Source organism: Lissotriton helveticus, chromosome 12 (assembly GCF_964261635.1).
Source record: "Lissotriton helveticus chromosome 12, aLisHel1.1, whole genome shotgun sequence".
NCBI lineage: Eukaryota > Metazoa > Chordata > Amphibia > Caudata > Salamandridae > Lissotriton > Lissotriton helveticus.
The window spans coordinates 618,020,255-618,043,453 of NC_136073.1; the positions used below are offsets into that span (position 1 = coordinate 618,020,255).

Consider the following 23,199-nt stretch of genomic DNA (forward strand, 5'->3'; position numbering starts at 1 on the left):
GTTTAGACAGTGAATACTTCCCCAATGAGATGTTAAGATTTAATCCTTGTTCCACTGTGCCTAAACCCTGTCAAAAACCGAATTGTAAATCTGATAGAGTGTTCTTATCTTCTGCCCAATCCTGGAGCCGGTTAAGACAATCTACCCACCACCTTGACCGAGGAATCTAACAGCGGTAACATCCTGGATTCTGTCTGTCACCTTTCTTGTATATTGGGACCAATATTGATTCTGACCATGTCTCTATAAATCAGGTAGAACAACAGGCTGCTAGTACCTGTGCTAAAACGGGGACCCCTAGATGTACCTTTGATTTAAAACAATCTACTGGAACGCCATCCGGTCCAGGTGTCATCCCTCCCTTACTAGCCATTATTGTGCAGCTGACCTCGTCTAAAGTAACAGAGATCTATAGGTTATTTCACAGGGGGGAGTGTTCCATGCGGTGTCTGTGAGGTGTTTATGACGCTCACATGCAGTACCTGTTTATACACTTTTGAGAAGTAACCCACCCATTGACATTCATCTATGGCAATCTCTATGGTCGGTATATCTTGAGCTGTGAGAAATGGAGCCTTTACAAAATGCTGTATTGTCTCTATTCAGCCAGGCTTCCTGTAGGATAGCCCATGCATTATCTTTTAGTTCGCCTTTGTGAGCTTTCAGGGCTTGGTTATATTCCCTTCTACACTCCTTTATTTCGATACTATTTCCTACTGGTTTATGCAATGCATGCTTTAATTTTGAATAGGCTTTTGTGCATCTAGAGTCAAACCATACTAAGGGTGGGCGGCCAGCTACGCTCCGTGCACGGAGTGCATGGAGTGCCGTCTCCTACGCATTTTGCGTAGCGGGCGTAGCCAGGCGGCACTACGCGCGCTCCGCAGACGGAGCGTAGCCGGCCGCCACCCGCCTCCCTCCCGCCCTCCCTAAATACATTAATAAAAGTATGAAAAGCTATTAAAAACACTTACCTTGTCTGCCGCGTCCCCGGGGCTCCCTCTCGCCATCCCGCGATTCTCGCCGCCATTTCGGGTCCTAATGCGCATGCGCGGGCGGCCGCGCATGCGCATTTCTCATGAGGAATGCGCATGCGCGGCCGCCCGCGCATGCGCATTAGTATCCGGGTCGGTGGCGGCGCGAATCGCGGGACGGCGAGAGGGAGCCCCGGGGACGCGGCAGACAAGGTAAGTGTTTTTAATAGCTTTTTATACTTTTATTGATGTATTTAGGGAGGGCGGGAGGGAGGCGGGCGGCGCGGAGTGGGGCTACGCGGAGTGCGCGGGTGGGCGTAGTTGTGTGCCCACTTCGCGTAGCTCCGCGGAGCCCCACTCCGCACACTACGCCCAGGGTTAAACCACACTTGATTGTTCATGTGAGTTTTTTATTCTCCACCCTTAAAGCATTTTTTATTTCGCAGGGAATCTGTGCATAAGAATTTAAAATGTCTGCATTGGGTGTTGTCTCGTCGAAAAAAAAAAAAAATAGTTATGACAGTTTGCCACAATTTTCTTAGTAAAGTCAATTGGCTCTACCTTGAACCACTGTAAGAAATAGCCATTTATTTTGTCCAAGGCTATGTTCTGAACCAAGTGTACAAAGTTGCATTGGGCGTTTCGCACATTGTTAGGGAGGAATAAAGTCACGCTCAAGGGAAGTGGTCGCTCAAGGCGTTCTTATGAGTTCTATAGCCTGTGAGCCTTGTCGAATGTGTATTAGGTAGAATTATGAAATCGATGATCGAATTCATACCTCTCCCATTGAACATCTGACTGAAAGGAACTGTTAGAAAACATAAATTGTTAGCAAATCCTAAATCAAATGACAATACAATCTTGTTTAATAGTCCCCATAAGTTGAATGGGAGAAATGGGGGTAGATATTGTCATCATCAGATAATAATCCACAATTTTCCCCTCCAATTAGAGAGCACAAAGCAATATTAAAATCCCCACCCCAAACAACAAACACACCTTTTACATCTTCATGTTGTAACTTATTTAGATCACTGATTAATTTGTTTTAATGCTTTAATGCTCCCACAATTTGATCAGGCGGGACATTATTATAAAAGTTTATCAGTGCAATACAATGATGTTTATCCATATATATGCCCACAATTTGGTAATAAATCTGATATTGTCAAGGTTATCTTGATGGCATTCACATAGTTTGAAACATATGTACTTAGGCCCCCTTAGATATACTGTGTACCGACAGCATTGCGGCAGTATGAAAGGTCTTAAAGCCATTAATATGGATTGTATCCACCGCCCATGTTTCTTGGAAACAAAGAATATTAAATTTCCCAACAAACTCATGCTATAGGGGGTTTATCAACTTCGTACCCAGACCTGCAATGTTCCTAAATAGTACAGAAGTGCTATTAAAAGTGTTTTTACAATGAGCTAGCCTGTCGGATAATCCTATGGTGGTCTTTGATGCCTCTTGTGTCAAGCCTGTGTCTCGATTTGGTCTTGTACTCATGCTACAAGATGAGGTGTCAAGACTTAGCTGAATATTGCCTGAAGGTCTATCTCCACAATCTATAATTGTGCCCTTTTCTGAGTTTGGTCCACACTCAGAGTTAAGCCCGAGTGCATCTAAGGGAGAATGTGAATTGTCTGTCATTCGGGGTATATCACTGATGGCTAAGATGTTTAGTCAATCTACCTCATCTAATATAGGAAAGAAATCAAACCGTTTTTTCACCACAACATTGCATGTGTAGTGACTGTTTTCATTTATATCTCTCCTATTAGTTCTTTTTTTTTAAATACATCTTTTTAATCACAACTGAACATAAATCAAAATCAAACAAAACAAATGCAGTCACAAATGTTAATATACCACCGGAAAAATGATACATTCACAACAACTCAAGACAATAGGTCGAAAGCAAATCAATTTGGCATCTTCTCATTTAACAAAAGAAAACACGTACAGTGTCTCCTTATCCATTATTCCCGAAGAGACCTCAGAAAATGGAATACAAATAACATTTCTGCCCATATTTTAGTCCATTTACCATTGCAGCCCCTGCTTTCGTACACCGCCCTCCCCGCTTGCATACACCAATCCATATCAGATTCCCAATCATTATTCCGTAATTCACCCCCTCCCTTCCACGTTCTAGCAATATTCCGTTTTGCGACCATGCAGCCCAGCGTGAACCATCAAACTTGGGACATTGGCAAGAATGAATGTATATGGAGTAACGGCTGGTGGCAAGTCCAGACAGATTGAATTGGATAGGATTATCCTTCGAGGTAAAGGCACGTTGGGATAATTATTATTTGACTGGGTAAAGGTACCAACTCGTGTATTGGTACCTTTTCTATCATTATCTATTTTAACGTTAGAGTGGTTGGAGAATTGAGGGAACTTTAGAGATTCTGCTGGAGTCCTTGGGCAGTCTTTCTATGACACACTGTGCCTTGGGTCCCTGTACTATCTCTAACTAATATGGGGGTTGGCTGTTGATGAGGTGATTTGTTCTCTCATTCCTATTTACTTCTCCTAATCTTTCTTGGTTATGGGGTAGTCTGCCATATTTGTCCATCCCCTTGCTTCACTGGGAGTTATTCAATCTCTCTTTGATTTATGTTATTTATTTATTCAACTTATAAAGCGCACTATCACCTTGCAGGCATCCTGGCGCTCGTAGCTCATGAGAAGGCAGGAGGATGTATCAGGACAAGGTCAAACGTCTAGGTCTTGGGAAACAGCCAGGTTTTTACACTTTTTCTAAATGGGAGAAGCTCCCTGATTTGTCTAGTCTCCCAGGGGAGTCTATTCCACAATTTGGCTGCTGCCACCCCAAAAGATCTTCCCCCTGACCTAGTTTTCCTAAACCTTGGTACCCTCACCAGTCTTGCCGATGAGGAGCGAAGCAGTCTTGTTGGAGTGTACCAGTCAAATTTTGTTTGCATCAATACGGGTCCTATCCCATGAAGAGCTTTGAAGACGAGGCAGAGGGACTTAAATTGTACTCTCTGCCTCAGATCAGGGCACCACTTTAAGTTTTCTGGCTATTGTATCTCTTAAGAATATATCTAGATCTTTCACTAATGTGGTTAAGTTCCCAAGTTTGTTGAGGAGTTAATGGATTGTGTTTTAAGGTGAGACCATCCCTTTTGCCCTGCATCAAGATAGGCTGATGTTTTAGTACGTTTAGTCAATTTCTTATAGGGCTATGAAAGTGGAGACCTAGATTCCATAAGGGTTTAATCATTTTCTATAGCAACCACCTTCGTATATCTTATTACCTCTGGGTTTCTTGGGCATTTCGAAAGTGGTTGTGTGTCAGGCTTCTGATCGCTAGCTGATATATGTTCCGACACATTTTGAATGCAACCATTCTTGGATTGTTTGCCCCTTGAAGGCCCAGGAGTACCGGCCTGTGCAGCTGTTGTCTCATTGTCCTGGCTGATACCCCCAGTTTTTCAGAGTTCAAAGTCTCTTCTACTGTAGTAATCGGCTTTTCAATAGCCCAGATTGCCCCTGTGAGGTAGTTCATTAGTGTTAAGCTAGATATCTCTGTGGTCTTTATCGATGGAAGTGGCTGGTTAGTTGTAGCCTTTCTTTTCCCATTGTGTAAGGAGAAGTGTACGTCACAGGTTCACCACTTTGCCGCCAATGTCTAAAGATAAAGATGGAGCCTTGAGACTGTAAAGCGTTAAGACTTGTAATATGCTTTCTTATGCAAGTTCCAGCAAGGATATGTGTAGTTATAAAAAATGTTTTAAAGAACTTACAAGGCCTGCTCACACCCAATGGAATCACTCTTCGATCACACGATGGACCGTTAAAAACAGATGTGACTTTTATAGCTCTACTAAGTCAGAGCTTAGATACAGCTCCACCTGTATTCACATCTGTTCATAGTTGTCTATATATTGTTTGTGATCCCGGGCATCCAAACTCCTGCAGTCTCTCAGGAAGTCAAAGCCTAAAATGCCAAATACAAATAAATAAAAGCCAGAAAGCCAAGAGGGGGGCCCAGCCTCCTCCGGTCTCTGACGGGCTAAGATGGGCCCGTCTTGGCCAAGGCCGAGCCCGGGTATGACCCATGGGCATCCCACACTGCAGGACGCCTCCGTGATTTTTATGGCGCTCCTGCACCCGTTGTGCAGCATGGCCCCTCCTCTCCGGACCGGCAAGGGCAATGGTTCTAGGCAAAAGTGCAATATGCTAGGGCTCCCGCGCTACCAGATGCCTCCGTGATTTTTATGGCGCTCCTTCGCCCGTTGAGCAGCGAGGCCCCTCCTTTCAGGACTGAAGAGGGCAAGGGTTTGAGGCAAAAGTGCAGAGTGCAAGGACTCCCACGCTGCGGGACATCTACCTGATTTTTATGGTGCTCCTGCGTTCATTAAGCAGCGTGGCTCCTCCTCTCAGGACTGAAGAGGGCAAGGGTTTGAGGCAAAAGTGCAGTGTGCAAGGACTCCAGCGCTGCGGGACGCCTTTGTGATTTTTATAACAAAACACAACGATTGTCAATGCTGAGCAATATTTCTAGATCTATTTAATCATCTGAACCTAAGACTAAAACACATAGGTCCACACTTTCTACTGTGCCATCATTTATTTTATTTGGCAAATATCCTTCAATTCACTTTATCAAAAAAATGCTTTTTATATACATGTGCATAAACAAAAAATCAACAGATATTTACACAAGACTAACTTTCAATAGACTCAATCTCCAAGACACCGTCACACATTCAATGCGCGCTTTCAAACACACCTCGCACAAATTCGCCAAACACTTGCACCACTCACACAAACCACACAACCACCACACCAGGGCGGGTCTAGAAACACTCTACACTAACTTCCAAGTGTCCACAGACCTGGTGGGCCACACTTTCAAAACAAAGGTCAAACAACCAGATCCATTCTGTAAAGGTCTCACTGAAGTGCAGAAGTTGATTCACAAAAACAATTCCTATGACCATGTACTGAAAAACAACATACACCCCAACGGTGCATTTCGCCTACCTTTTCCAATAGGCAGACCAACACTGTGGCTTTGTTGTAAATATTCTGTGAGGGACATACATACAACAGACAGACATTTACCACCTAATGTCAAGCTAACAAAATACTCAAAAAACGGCTCAGAGAGAAACTCCTAGTGACTTACCACAAGAGGGGGAGTCTTGTGTATATCTTCCCTGAAGGATGGTATTAAATCAGGGGTGACCTGCTGACAAATGGCAGACGTTTTAGTATTTGCTGAAATTGCCTAAATGCCATGTTTTAAATGTAGCACTGTGAAACTTACCTTGGGCAGCTGCCAAGGAAACAATGGAAGCACTCGTCTGAATTTTAATCTCACAAAGCAATCTGGAGGGCGGAGATTGAATTATTTGTTTAATGCCATGAAATCCTCATTATCCAAAGAGTAGAAACCAAAAATACCATAGCTAGTTCTTTCCTATTGCGAATAACTTTAGTGAAGCACCGTCAACGTCCTCTGACTTGGCGTTTGACGTTAAACCCCGCATAGAATGGTGGGATTCATGGGGTGCCTGGGAATTGTAGTATATACACTGTCCGCTGGGAAGGAAATAGCCACTCAGGCAATGCGCTTGCCAGCTATACGTTACCACGTGTTCAGACACGTATCTATTCCCCAATGTCGTCGTCATGGAGAAACCAAAACAAACGAAAACTTTATTAATATGACCCAGACAGGAGTGTCGGGGCCCAACGCACTTGCCTCCCACTTTCTTTTTAGATTTCGGGCACCTTTTCCAGGTTGCTTGCGAAGAGGGCAATTCATAATATGTCTATAATGCGCATGCTAATACGAACGTTGTGATTAATTCATAAACAAGGGTTTTCTAAACAAAGTTGTCGCCAATCACCCTTCTGATGGATAGACTTGGACATCCAGAAAAACTTGGATAAAACATGACTGCAGCCCCCTCTTTTTGCATTTAAAAAGGAGAAGAGCATTGCAAATCATGTTGTAAAGGCTGCGTTAACTAAATCAGAAGGAACCACCTTATGGAGTTTGATGGGGTTGACACCGGTAAGGGGACATCATAAATGCGGTTCTTGCTCCTGCTGTGATCAGACGTTGGAAGGAGTATTGTTTTCCCATGAAGGAATAAACTGGAGGCATGAAACATTTACAAACTGCAAATCAAAGAACGTGGTTTATGGGATTCTCTGTCCCTGCCCCAAACTTTATGTGGGCAAAACTAGTCAGGAAGTGCCCCAACGGATCACGCAGCATAAGTCAAGGCTGAGGAGGAATGTTGTGAATGCTCCACTTGTGAACCATTGGAAAATGAAGGAGCATCTGGAAAAAGACTTAAAATGGACTGTTATTTCCAAAATAGAGGCCGATACCCAGTGGGGTGACATTGAGGCCAAACTAGGCCAACGAGAAGCGTTGTTAATCATGAAATTCAACACGGCAATACATGGACTCAATGAGGTGTCTGAAATCTTTAAACCATAATTGCATGAGTTATGTCTTCATTTTACATCTGTTATTGGGAGCCAAACTGCTTTTCCAATTTTTTTATGTAGAGTCTAACATTTTGTCATGATGTGGTGGGCGAGGATGTCTGTGATTCACTCATTAACATTGAATCTATTTTACTGTTCTAAGGGTCACTTGCAGAAAGGCAAGTTCATCCAACTGTATATTTCAAGCAATACCATGATTCAGCATGTCTTTCTCACTGGCGGGCAATTTTTGCTGAAGGAAGAAATCGGGTGACATTATGAAGGAATTTCTGCTTGGGAAACATTACATTCTGGTGATGGGAAGGAGCATTTTTGCATTTCGTTGTTATCGGGATTATGAATTAATCACAACGTTCGTATTAGCATGAGCATTATAGACAACCTGGAAAAGGTGCCCGAAATCTAAAAAGAAAGCGGGAGGCAGGTGCGTTGAGCCCCGATGCTCCTGTCTGGGTCATATTAATAAAGTTTTCGGTTGTTTTGGTTTCTCCATGACGACGACGTTGAGGAATAGATACGTGTCTGAACAAGTGGTAAGGTATAGCTGGCAAGCGCATGGGCTGAGTGGCTATTTCCTTCCCAGCGAACAGTGTATATTCTACAATTCCCAGGCACCCCATGAATCCCACCATTCTATGCGGGGTTTGACGTCACACGCCGAAGTCAGAGGACGTTGACGGTGCTGTACTAAAATTATTCGCAATAGGTAAGAACTCGCTATGGTATTTTTGGTTTCTACTCCTTGGACAATGAGGACTTCATGGCATTAAACAAATAATTCAATCTCCGCCCTCCAGATTGCTTCGTGAGATTAAAATTCGGACGAGTGCTTTCATTGTTTTCTCGGCAGCTGCCCGAGGTAAGTTTTACAGCGCTACATTTAAAACATGACATTTAGGCAGTTTCAGCATGTACTAAAACGTCTGCCATTTGTCGGCAGGTCACCCCTGATTTAATACCATCCTTCAGGGAAGATATACACAAGACTCCCCCTCTTGTGGTAAGTCACTAGGAGTTTCTCCCTGAGCCGTTTTTTGAGTATTTTGTTAGCTTGACATTAGGTGGTAAAATGTCTGTCTGTTTTATATCTGTCCCTCACAGAATATTTACAACAAAGCCACAGTTTTGGTCTGTCTATTGGAAAAGGTAGGCAAAATGCACCGTTGGGGTGTATGTTGTTTTTCAGTACATGGTCATAGGAATTTTTCTAAAAATGCATTGTTGTTTTCTTTCTTTATAGACATCCCTGGTCCTGATGAGAACCCTGCAAATAGTCGGGTTCGAAACGCGTTGACCCTTTTGTGTTCTGTCAAACAAACCATCTTTTGTTGGGTATCCACTGGTGTAGTTTAGTAGTTATAGGAAATTGTACTTGTTTTTGTGAATCATCTTCTGCACTTCAGTGAGACCTTTACAGAATTGATCTGGTTGTTTGACCTGGGTTTTGTAAGTGTGGCCCACCAGGTCTGTGGACACTTGGAAGTTAGTGTAGAGTGTTTCTAGACCCACCCTGGTGTGGTGGTTGTGTGGTTTGTGTGAGTGGTGCAAGTGTTTGGCCAATTTGTGTGAGGTGTGTTTGAAAGCACCCATTGAATGTGTGATGTGTGATGTGTCATGAAGATTGTTTGAGTCTATTGAAAGTTAGTCTTGTGTACATATCTGTTGCTTTTGATTTTTTGTTTATGCACATGTATATAAAAAGCATTTTTTAAATAAAGTGAATTGAAGGATATTTGCCAAATAAAATAAATGATGGCACAGTAGAAAGCGTGGACCTATATGTTTTAGTCTTAGGTTCAGACGATTAAATAGATCTAGGAATATTGCTCAGTATTGGCAAGTGTTGTGTTTTGTTAGGATAGTGACTCAGCCTTACTGAGTAGAGTCAAAGCCCTTTGGTGTTTCTTGATTTGTTATTTTTATGGCCCTCCTGTGCTCATTGAGCAGCGTGGCCCCTCCTCTCAGGACCGGCAAGGGTTTCAAGGCAAAAGTGCAGTGTGCAAGGACTCCCACACTGCATGACGCCTCCGTGACTTTTATGGTGCTCCTGCGCCCGTTGAGCAGTGTGGCCTCTCCTCTTAGGACCGGCAAGGGTTAGAGGCAACAGTGCAATGTTCAAGGGTACCCTTCAAAGAACAGAAGCCCCATCACAGCTATGCAGCTATGCTATGGGAGGTGGGGGGGGGGGGCAGGATGGGTATTCCACTGGGAGACAGAATGCTTGCGGTTCTCTGTATGTTAACAGCATTCTACTGTATCTTTGGGATTTCACAGAGGGCTGTTGAGATATAGATCTCACTCACCAGAAATTATATGCAATATCTAATTGCGACCTCGTTCCCTGCTCACAGGCAGGTCGCTCCCCACGCTGCTGCATGGCTCTGCCTGCATTGTTTTTGCCTAATCTTGTATTTTTCCCCTGTGCCTAACTTGCTTTCTCGCCCAGACTTGTTTTTATTCCTCTGTGCCGCCTGTACTTGCTTTCTTGCCCAGACTTGTTTTTATTCCTCTGTGCCTGTACTTGTTTTCCTGCCCAGACTTGTTTTTATTCATCTGTGCCTGTACTTGCTTTCTTGCCCAGACTTGTTTTTATTCCTCTGTGCCTGTACTTGTTTTCCTGCCCAGACTTGTTTTTATTCCTCTGCACCTGTACTTGCTTTCTTGCCCAGACTTGTTTTACTCCTCTGTGCCTGTACTTGTTTTCTTGCCCAGGCTTGTTTTTATTCCTCTGTGCCTGTACGTGCTTTCTTGCCAGACTTGTTTTTATTCCGCTGTGCATGTTCTTGCTTTCTTGCCCAGACTTGTTTTTATTCCTCTGTGCCTGTACTTGTTTTCCTGCCCAGACTTGTTTTTATTCATCTGTGCCTGTACTTGCTTTCTTGCCCAGACTTGTTTTTATTCCTCTGTGCCTGTACTTGTTTTCCTGCCCAGGCTTGTTTTTATTCCTCCGTGCCTGTACTTGCTTTCTTGCCCAGACTTGTTTTTATTCCGCTGTGCATGTACTTGCTTTCTTGCCAGACTTGTTTTTATTCATCTGTGCCTGTACTTGTTTTCTTGCCTAAACTTGTTTTTCCTTCCTTTGCCCAGTTCTCCCACAGCCCCTGCCTGTTTTTCCCACCGCTGTGTCTGTGCGACCCCGACCCCCTGCAATCCCATTCGCCGCCCGCTCTCGCCTCCCAGCTGCTCCTTCCTCCCACATCCCCTCATATGGAGGCCGCACAGCAGCCGCACAGTGGCCGTGCCGCTGGCTCGCCGAAGGCACGCCTAAGGCAAGCCTGTCTGTGCCCGTCCGTGCCTGGATCCCACCCAGCACCAGGACCCCTGGACCTCACGAACGCCACAACGCCTGACACCATTATGATGCCAAAACCCTCCACGCACGCAACACTGGATGGTCACACACCTGCTTCCTGGCCGCCCCAAAGCGCACCCACGGAGCTTTCACCTGCCGGAACTGCAGCTTCACAAGCATCAGCCCCACCATGCTACTGACCAGGAAAGAACCCAACCACCTCAGATGCATCCTTCCCAACAGCCGCTCCGCCCGCAAACACACCGTTGAACTCTGGGACCTACTCAACTCAACCTCCCCAGACGTCGCCTTCCTGACGGAGACCTGGCTGAACCCCGCCTCGGCACCCGACATAGCTATAGCTGTCCCGGAAGGCTACAAGATCACCCGCAGGGACCGCACCAACGGAGCAGGAGGCTGAATCGCCATCGTCCACAGGAACACTCTCAGAGTCTCGACCAACACCGACAACACCCTCAGCACTGTCGAACACCTGCACTTCCAGATTCACACCAACCCCAACACCACACTCAGAGGAACCCTCATCTACAGACCCCCGGACCCCAACCACAGTTCAGCAACTCCATCACCGACTTTGTCAGCACACATGCCCTCACCTCCATGGACTACATCCTCCCTGGGGACCTGAACTTCCACCTCGAGAACAACGACGACACCAACTCCACCACCCTGATCGACAACCTAGCCAACCTCGGACTCAGACAACTCGTCACAACACCCACCCACTCTGCCGGTCAAACGCTTGACCCCAACTTCTCCGCAAGCCCCCACGTCTCCTTCAACCACATCACCAAACTCCACTGGACCAACCATCGCTGCATCCACTTCACCTTAAAAAAATCCACCATGCACCACCGCACCCAACAGATGCCTTGCCGCTGCTGGAGCAAAGTCACCGAAGACCAGCTAACTACCACCCTTGCCCAGAGCCCACCTGCCGACCCCACCGACCCCGGCACCGCCTCTTGCAACCTGTGCGACTCGCTGGCCGCCTTCTTCCACTGCAAGATCGCAGACATCCACGACAGCTTCAATGTCACAACCTTCCGACAACCACTGAGACCTCCGCCCCCACGACCACCATCCACACCAACCGCCTGCTCTCCTGGACCAACATAAACGACGACGACACCATCAAGATCATGATCACCATCCACTCCAGATCTCCGTCAGACCCATGCCCACACCACATCTTCAACAAAGCCAGCACAGCCATCTCACCCCATCTCCAGAAAGTCATCAACACCTCTTTCGAGACAGCAACCTTCCCAGAGAGCTGGAAGCACGCCTAGATCAACGCCTTACTCAAGAAACCAAAGGCGGACCCTAAGAACCTCAAGAACTTCCGGCCCATCTCCCTGCTCCCGTTCCTGGCAAAGGTCATCGAGAAGACCGTCAACGAACAACTGACCCGCTTCCTCGAGGAGAACAACATCCTGGACCCTTCCCAGTTCGGGTTCTACAGCACCAAGACTGCCCTCATCGCCGCCACCTATGAAATCAAGTCCCTGCTAGACAACGGAGAAACGGCGGCCCTCATCCTACTGGACCTGTCAGCTGCCTTCGACATGGTCTGCCACCACACACTAAGAACATGCCTCCACAACACCAGGATCTAAGAGAAGGCCCTGGAGTGGACCACCTCCTTCCTCTCCAGCAGAACACAGAGCGTCCGCCTTTCTCCCTTCTGCTCCGAAGCCACCGAGATCCTCTGCAGCATACCCCAGGGCTCAACCCTCAGCCCAACTTGGTTTAACATCTACATGGCACCGCTCGCCCACATCGCCCGTGGGCACGACCTAAACATCATCTCCTACGCCGATGACACCCAGCTGATCCTCTCCCTCAACAAGGACATCCACACCACCAAAACCAACCTTCACGAAGGAATGAAGGTCGTCGCTGAATGGATGAGGAACAGCCGACTGGCGCTGAACTCGGACAAGACGGAGGTCCTCATCCTCTGAGCCACCCCTTCGGCCTGGGACGACTCCTGGTGGGCGACCACACTGGGAACCGCCCCAACACCCACCGACCAAGCACGCAACCTAGGGGTCATCCTCGACTCCACCGTCTCCATGACTAAACAGGTCAACGCCATCTCCTCCTCCTGCTTCAACACCCTCTGCATGCTCCGCAGGATATACAAGTGGATCCGCACTGAAACAAGCAGAATGGTCACCCAGGCCCTCATCAGCGGCAGGTTGGACTATGGAAACGCCCTCTACGCAGGAGCCTCAGCCAAACTCCTGAGATGGATCCAATGCATCCAGAACGCCTCTGCACGCATGATCCTCGACATCCCTCGCCGCAGCCACATCACACCCCACCTGAGAGACCTGCACTGGCTACCGGTCAACAAGAGGATTACCTTCAAGCTCCTCACAAACGCACACAAGGCACTCCACAACACGGGACCAACGTACCTCAACAGACGACTCAGCTTCTACACCCCCACCGCCAGCTCCGCTCCGCAGACCTCGCCCTCGCCACAGTCCCCCACTTCCAAAGAGTGACCTCCGGCAGCAGGTCATTCTCCCACCTCGCTGCCAAGACCTGGAACACCGTCCCCAGCCACCTACGGCAGACCAAAGACCTGCTGACCTTCAGAAAACTCCTCAAGACCTGGCTTTTCGAGCAGTAGCAGCATTTCCCACCCAAACGCCTTGAGACCCTCACCGGTGAGTAGTGTGCTTTACAAATGATATGATTGATTTGATTGTCAACTGGCAGAAGTTCTGCCTGCCCCTGTGCCTTTCAGTGCCGGTGGTACAGTTGAACGTAAGACTGTCTGTTTTGTGTCTGCAAGCCCACACCTCCCATTATCTGTGCAAACAAGTATTCCATTCTGACCAGGACTTGCTTGATGGGAACGTTAAGTGTGCATTAACTGCCCTCTGGGAAAGACAGCCTTTTTCGAGTATTCTACCATTATCTGGTATGGGCAGAATTGCCCTGTTAAAAATGCTCCTGCTCCCTCTCTTGATCTGCTACTTCATTAATCTACCACTTCGTTTACCTGCAAAATGTTTCTGCCAACTTGATAGCCTGCTAGGTGAGCTGATTTGCAATAAAGGCCAGAGACTGATAGCATTTGTGAAACCACAATGCTCAACTGATCAGAGCGGTGTGGGCGCCCCGAACTTTGAACACTATTACATCCCCTCACAGCTCCATTGGCTTTATCAGTGGCTGGCAGGTACTTGTCCTGATCACAGAGCCCCTAAGAGTGTGCAGTGGACTACATAAGATGTGCTTAGATGTTTCAGCCCAGTAGGGTGCTTTCCATGGCCCTCTCCCCGACTCTTACAGGTCCCTCACTAATGCTATTGTAGAGCTTTACGTGTCACAGCGAGGGTTCTCCCTTCCAGAGCCTGCTGTACTTTGGTAATGACCATGCCTTTCACCCGCATTGACACATCCTTGTTCTTGAGACCAGGGTGTATATTTGAGGATGCACAGTTGCTCCCTTTGGAGAATCACACAGAGTTCTACCGGGGTGTCTCAGGGGCACATTCTGACCTACAATGCGCTGATGCACACACCTTGCCATTATTGGCAGATTGTGGCGGATGAGCGACCCATGCATGAAGGACTGCAGTCGCCTCATACCATGGGCAAAGGGTAACACCTTATTAGATGATTTGACACAGCATTACTGTCACATATTCAGACTCCCCTTGGTGTGTTGTACGCCAAATGGTAAGTAGAATTCTTCAGAGAGCTGCATGATGCAGAATGGGACAGTGCTTTTACTTACCCATTCAGGACTCTAGAAATGTCCTGCTAAAACGTATACAATTTTCTGTCCTACACAGCTTACGCCGCCCAAAGCAAAAAATGAATTCTGTCCAGGTGCTAATTCCACTTTTCCCAAAGCTGCTTGATAAGCACTAATCTACATCATATATTCCGGTCACTCAAGCAGCTCCGTACAGTGATAAAATATCTCCATACCAAAATATTGTTACCAAAATTTAGCTGTCAAAAAAATTATCATTCTATACCTATAAGGGTAAGTACAAAAATATTTTAAAATATATATATATTTGCCATTAATATTGATGTATTAAATATCGGTTTTTTTCCAATATGTATACATTTAAATCTTACATATTAACTATATTAAATAGTAACATTAATTTAATAGGAATAAAATAGATATAATGTCTATTTGAACAAGTATAACAATTAAATGTATTTAAAAAAGTTACCAACACATATATAAATATATATGTATTTACATATATCTAGTTTAAAAACTATTATTAAACAAACAATTTTAATTTATATTGTAATTTCTGAATTTATAAAATAATGTACTGATATAACAAATATATATATATATATATATATATATATATATATATATATATATATATATATATATATATATATATATTTACCAAGAACATGAAATATTTAAAAAAAATTGCCATTTTAAGTAAAAGTAAACCACACAAATGTCCTGCAATATAATACAAATATTTTACACATTAAACATATTAATACTTATAAATATTATAATTTTAAATAAGCAAACCCATACCAATATAAATTTCAACATTATAAAATAAATTGTAAAATTTTACATTTAATATGTATACTTACCTCACTACAATTTATACAAAAGTGGATCAAGGGCCTCCTTACGATGTCGGCCGGAAAGCATTCGGACCGACTCTGTGTCGCAATGGTTTCCAACCGAATCAGACCAAACAGTTTCCAACTATCATAATCAGTCGGTCGGATGTGTTTCCGATTCGGTCGAAAACGCGGGTTCCGAATCGGATATGGACAAATAGAATCCCACTCAGGGCCTTTCCGACCAACATCGTAATTAGCCCCAAAGTGTTGGACTGGATGTATAAAATTAACTACTCCCACTTCACGCAACGCAACAATAGGAAAACTGTTATGATGTAACAGGGGTAAAATGTACTATTGCCACTACAGTCATTGCAACAGGAGATAAGGTGTTGGATTGCTGAGAGGTAAAATATACTATTCTCACTACAGTCAGTGGAGCACTACGGAAAGCGTTGAATAGCAGAGAGATAAATTAAACTATTCCCACTCCACTCACTGCAGCAGTAGGGACACTGTTGGATTGCAGAGGGGTAAAAATTAAAATTCTCACTCCAGTTAGTGCAACAGTAAGTAAAGTGTTGGATTGTGGAGGGGTATAAATTACTACTCCCACTCCAGTCAGTGCAACAGTAGGGACAGTGTTGGATTGTGACGGGGTAAAATGTACTAATCCCACTCCAGTCAGTACAGCAGTGGGGTAAGTGTTAGATTGCAGATAAGTAAAATTTACTATTCAAACTCCAATAAGTGCAACAGTAGGGAACGTGTTGGATGGAGGAGGGGTCAACTTTATTATTCCCTCTCCAATTAATGCAACAGTAGGGAAAGTGTAGGGTTATGGAGGGATACAATTTAATATTCCCACTCCAGTCAGTGCAACATTAGAAGCAAATATATTCTTGTCAACTTACTCAAATAATTTCAAACACATAGAAAACAATAACAAATTTAAATATGCAAAATAAAAAAAATACAACTATATTTTAAATTAAAAATAAAATAAAATAAATGTTAAATACATATCATAAATAACTACAAATATTAGTATAATTTCTATACACCCTTTACACATGCAAGATACAACACACACCTCAAAAAAACATTTAATATATTACACAATTTACATACATATTTATCATTAAAATGAATACAATGATTAAAAAAGTATTAATTAACAAAAGAATATTGATTAAATAATTCTAAGTTAGTTTACTTTCCACTCAATGCCCCTACAAACCTCACAACCCACACTTAAACGTGACTTTAAAAGCTATTTATTTTCACTATTAACATACATATTTATCAATTAATTAATTATAATTAATTAAAAATGTATCATTACTTTATATTATTTAATTTACCTCCCACAACATAAACCTACAAAACACACAATATGCTCCTAAAAGTTAACTAACACAAAAATTAATTACACAATTAAGATAATTAACAATTTAACTAATGTCAATTTAAAATTACTACTTAATTAAAATTACATTACTTCCCACCATATAGCCCTAAAAACCCCACAATCTACACCTAAAACTTAAGTAAAGAAATAATAATTGCTCAATTAACATAAGTAATTGTCAATTAATTAATTATTCATAATTAAAAAGTAAATATTTAATATAATTAATTTACTTCCCAACCTGTACCCCTATTAACCCCACAACCTGCATCTAAAATTAAAAAAAATATATTAATGACCCAATTACATAATGAATTATCAATTAAACAATTAATATTAATTACCAACTAATTATTAATTCTATTTAAATTATGTATCCTGCACCTAAAATTTAAATTAAAAAACTGTAATTGCACAATTAACGTAATTAATTATAAATTACATAATTAATAATAATTCAAAACTAATTATTAATTATTTATAATTAGATTACTTCCCACCCTAAACCCCTATAAACCTACAACCGGCTACGGTACTAAATACATAACAATTATAAAAAACGATACTATTAACAACTATATTTTTGTAAACGATTTTGACTGTGATATTTTCAAAATCGATATTACTTACCTTAAAATCGATATTCTTGAGAACGATATTATAGCAGACGATTTGTAAACAATATTTTGGTAGGATGATCTTTTAGTTTCAATATTTTGTCTGAATACCCTGGAGCTCATAAGCTTCTGGACTGAAGTCACGGATCAGTTACAAAACTTATCTGGTTATGAAAGCTCACTCCAATTGGCACCTTGGTATGCTTTGTGTAAACTAGAAAGCAGAATGTTTTCCCCCGCTTTCTCAACTTGGAGATTTCGTGCATGATCCAGTCAGTTATGCGCCTGTGGAAGGCCATGTTACCCCCTTCCAAGGCTGCATGGCATTGGGAGGTTATGGCTTGGCAGAGGCTGAGAGCACCCACCTGCTCCATCATGAGGAAGCCAGGGGTCTCCTTAAATATCCACTTTCGCTGGGCTGAGACGAGTTCCATGAAACTTTCTGCGCTCCAAAAGGTGATGCTGTCCCACTGTAGATCCCTATTACGGGCCCCCTACTGGCTAATGTGGGTGATTGAAACTACTTTTACTCTGCAGTGATTTGTGGAACATGGTTTGGACTCACCGAGGGCCTCCAGGATGGTGTGACTTTTTCAAATACCTCATATAAGGCCACTACTACAGTTGCTGATTTACCTGGCACCTGTGTCTGAATTGCATGTGGCACTTGCAATGCTTATAGTTACCCAAGTAGACACAGCCTTTATACTACATAAAGTTCCCACTCATTGTTTTCTCGCCTCTTGCACTTAAATAATACATTTTTCTAAACAATTCAATGAAGGATATTAGAAAAAACAGCAAAAGAACTCCCAGAAACAGAAGACCATCTGAAAAACAGTTTAGGTTTGATGGCTCTCTCATATATGGTATGATTCCTGATATGACAAATCTCTAGTGATAGCTTGCTCCAAAGATGTAGGCCAAGACTGATTTGCCACCACTAGACAGCCTGAAATCAGGAACAGAAAGTTGTAATTGTAAAGAGGAGCAAAGAAATCACCCAGAGGCATGAATTAACAATCTGTACAAAATCAGTCAGAACCAAGACTATAAAATGCTTTAAGCCTAGCACAGTTATTAGGGGCTCATTTAGAGGGTAGCAGCTGGCCCAGCAGCCCACCAGGTCAGCAGATCACCAATGGCTGAATCCAATTTTTAGAGATCCCAACCAGGCAGGCAGCAAACCTTGGCCCAGATTAACAACACCTTCACACAATGCAAGGTAGCAAACACATTTGTTTTGCTGGATTGCTTGAGGGAGAGAAGCAGGAAAATGTCATAGCTACAAGAATATGCCACTATCTTGCTCTCTCTCACTAGTGCTGGTGCACAATTAGGCCACCGAGCACCACACACACACCTCTGCATTGTGGTGCAAATGTGTCTAACATAGGTTTTGTACAGGAAAGGTGCCCTTCCAGTGCTAATTTTTATGCCTAGACAGATTTTAAAACTTTCCCCGCGTTGCATGTGTGTAAATCAGTGCAGCACGTATACAAAGTGGAAAAACTTAGGTGAAATAAAAGCATTTCCCCCTTTTAACGCCTGCCCAAAGTGGCGTTATTTTTTGTCACAAATCTTGTTAGTGGATAAGGTTTTGCATCAAAAACCATGGGTTGTTGCATGGGAACGCCAATGTGCCACCCATGGAACGCCACCTTGATAACACAAAGCATTGCTTTGATCTGCTTTGCATTACTTTCATGCAACTTTCCAGTGCAAAACACGTTTTGTGCTGGAAAGTAAATGAAACAAACTTTTTTTGCAAGTTTGCATCTCTTTTGTGATGCGAACTAAGGGCAAACAGTTTGCTAATCCTGGCCTTTGTGTCTTGAGTGGCGCCTCCATTGTGGTGGTTCCACTGAAGATACTGAATTAGCACCATGTTTGATTCATGTGCTCAGCAAAGGCTTTTCTTTTCTAAAAAGACCTCAAAAACATAAATTTGTTTTCAGAAAACAAACACCCAATGGACTTAGTGTGCAGAGTCTTCTTCTTGCACAGGTGGGCAATTGAACCTTTTTCCTACCCAGGACCGCCACCCTCCAAACAAACAGATTGACCATTACTGTGTCCTCACAGCCGTATGGTGATCAGGGTGCCAGGTCAAGAGTTACACTGTTTGAGCCAACTATGGATGTACTGGGGTAAACCCAGTGGTACCTACTACTCTATGAAGAGTAGGGGAACTGCAACTTTGGTGGTTCTGAGTACTGCTGATTTAGGTGGTACAACAGCCGCTTAAATTGTAAATGATCTTAAGTCTGTGCTATGTGAAATGTGGGCAATGTAATCCTGAAGCATACCAAATCTTAATATTATTAGGTTTTGGAATGTTTTGAATATACACATATGTTTATTTTATTTTAATCATTTTTTTTATAGCGTGAACATGACCCATGCGGGTATTAGAGCACTTTACAGAATTACATTGTGTAGAGTGCTAAAAGCAGTAAATTCACGTTCAATACAGAATCATTAACAGTCAAATGACATAAAGCCTTCGTTAATAATAACATCGTGTCAGAGTTCAGGCCAGTGCAGATACAGGGCAATGTTGTGAAGCAGGGGGCTAACGTCGGTACTGCATGGAAGAGCGCGTTAGGTAGCAAGAGATAATTATTTATGTGAGCAAACAGGGGTGATAAGAGTGATTTGAATAGGGAAGAAATACTCACTAATAATAACAACATGATAGTGAGAAGGGAATCCAACACAAATGAATAGGTCCGTAACCAAATAATGTCATCCAATGATGGAGAGCTCGAGCTACATACAAGCTGGCAGCATTCAGAGTATGCGTTACTCCCTATACCAGGTATTCATACTGTACATGTAGTACGTGTTTGTGTATTATGACCTATTCACTTCTAAACTATCTTTTAAAATTATTCTATATAATTGTTATTTGCATGGAATGGCCCGCCATAGAAATGTGGCTCTGGTTATAGGCCCAGACTAAATTAATCAGCCAGCTAAAAATTGGCCCCTCTTAATCTTCAACTGTCCTTGGCATCGCCCTTATTTCTCCGCCTTGCACTTCAACCTTACTCCTTCCTCTCTGCCTCCCCCTCTCTTTTACTGTTATCTATCTCTGTCTCTCTTTTCTCTTCTTTACTCTCCTGTATTTGACGCACCTTCTTTGTTCAACTCATCTTCCTTTAACTACCTCACCCCACCTCACTTTTTTATCACCACGTCTCTCTCCACACTTCCTCTGCCTTCCTCTCTACACCATTCTTCTCTCACTCAACACTCATATTAACACATATCACCCACAAACCAACAGAATTACAAGGATTTCTCTCACAACGCTTGCAAACAGCGCAAGACAAAACTAACAGCCAATACATGCAAAAAGGTTTGAGACCGCAAAGTAATGCGTTACAAGTGGGACAGCCACCAGACAACGGCCATATTATCAAGAAGGGCGATAACATTATCGCCGCTTTAGCGGCAGGAAACTGCCGCTAAAGCAGCGATAAGGGGCTTGATAATATGCCGTAGTGAATTCCCATAGCAGCCCAGGTTCTGGTGTCAACCTGGGCTTCTACGGGAATTCACAAGGGCATATTATCAAGCCACTTATCGCCGCTTTAGCGGCAGATTCCTGCCGCTAAAGCGGCAATAATGTTATTGCCCTTCTTGATAATATGGCCCCAAATTCCTTAGACCTATGGTCAAGTACTGATCTTCAATTCAGACAAGTAACTTAATTAATTCACACATTTGTGACACTTTTTGACTAAGTTTAGTTAAATGCAGCAAGCAAATGCTGCTTATGCTCAACCCAGAAGAGATGGAAGGTCAAATAAGATAACTCAAACAGATTTACATGAGAATTAGGGTAAGTACAGACCCAAAACATCTGGAGCTTTATCGCATAAAGTAAGCACTGGGAATGCTAAGTTAACAGGCAGTGTCTGCAACAGTTGTCAGCTGAATGGTGTCTTATGTAGCTAAAGAGCTGCAGCACCGCTATTTTACTTCACCGGAAATTGCAACGCCTGTGCTGCTTTTGGCTGGAAATGTAGGAGCATTTGTTTACATATTTAAAGTATACAACAGGATTTAAGAGAATAATGTATGCAAACTAACTTAACAACACAATTCATTCATATTAGTGTACACAAAAACAAACAGAATGCAATACAGCAACTGCAGTACAAATCAACAAAATCACACAGCATTAATGCAGCATAAAACACACCAGCACAAAAACCATAGAACAAATCTCCACCACAACAAATTGCCACACAACAAACATGCACAAATGTTCTTGTCCAACATTATCACCTCCAGAAACGTTTTTTCATATTAAGGATGTAAAAGATGTTTGATGCAAGCACTGCTTTAACTTACTACTAAGGACATGAATAGTACCAGTCAAATAGGTTTTAGTGTAGTCTGAAATCTGTAACTCTCTCTTTTGCATTGTCAGTCTATAGGGGGGGGGAGCTTTAAGTAACTCAAGCATTTTTCTGTAATACATCTTCTCAATGCTGCTTAGCTCATTTGGGAATGCTAATGTCCACAACCGAGCACCTTGAAGGCTGCTAAACAGAGTCACCTTCATGCTTTCTTAATCTGTTGGTGTAAATGTAGTTATTAACAATATTTAAAAATAATTGTGTGGATTTACATCATCGATTAGATTAGGGCATTCCTACATTATCATTGACGGATTCCCCTTCCAATCAGAAAACAAATGTATACATTCAAATAAATGATGCTTCAACATTAAACCTATACATAATTATGTGTATGCTTTTCCAGTACTGTGAGCTTAAAGATAATTACGAAAAATATTGTTGGAAACTTGCAGAGAAAGCAGGTTTCTCACATCAAGAGCAACTAGTAACATCCTGACAGAAACAGAAACAAAAAATAAATTTAAAACAAAATACAGATGTCAAAACCAATCATATTTATAATGCAAATTAATGTATTTGCATACATTAATACAGATTATGGCAACATTGTTCATAAAACATTATCCCAAAAACTTCAACTAACTCGGAAAATACACATGAATGTTCGTCAGTATGCTGCCTGGTTGCTATATTTGCATTTTTATACACCTGGCATTACGTGGTATTAGTTTTGTTTCGTTTTTTCATTTTTATGCTTTCTTCGCACCCATATAACATGCCTGAACTGCTCCCATGTACGCAGAACATCTGAAAATCTGTAATTGTATCAGACGATTGCCTGACCAGCGATGTGTTCAGTTAGCCTCGAAAGTGACATTGCTTGATGCTGAGTCTGAACAACAATTGCAAAGTTAATTATTCAGGTTTTTAATCATTAGATGTGCCATGATAAAATAACTTCACTATCTGAAAATAACAGGTTCACTTACCAATTAGTGCACAAAGGAGACAGCTCCACAGAAAAGCTTTCATTTTTACTGAAAACAGATTTTTCCAACAAAGAACAAAAATAAGAACGTGTTGCTCCAAAATAGCTGTTAAGCAGAATGGAGTTGCAGATCAGTGCTGACAACGCAGTCCGAAGAGGAAGTGGTTTCATCGCGCCTCAGGGGAACATGCGACAAGTGTCCCCGTGTCTCGTGGGACATCTCCAGCCAGTTCATACTTTCAAGCCAACCGCTCTCTGCAACCTTGGCTTAATTGTTCACTTTCTCAACTTTGAGATTAAGCCAAATATACTGCTGAGTGCCCTTGATTTAAAATTCTGGGAGGGCTGGATTTTTAACTTGGGAGATATATTCATGCATTTTCTGTATAGTGCTCGAATTTGAGGTCATATGTTTTTATAGA

General features: G+C 42.8%; 1 protein-coding gene across 1 annotated transcript in view; it reads right to left on the minus strand.

The window, feature by feature from the left end:
• Positions 1-22,884, minus strand: part of LOC144797634 (SLAM family member 5-like) — a 560,316-nt gene extending 537,432 nt beyond the window's left edge. The window contains exon 1 of the mRNA XM_078668328.1: positions 22,779-22,884. Coding sequence (XP_078524454.1) covers positions 22,779-22,821 — 43 coding nt within the window. The 5' untranslated portion in view covers positions 22,822-22,884. The remainder of the gene's footprint in view (positions 1-22,778) is intronic.
• Positions 22,885-23,199: the final 315 nt, after the last annotated feature.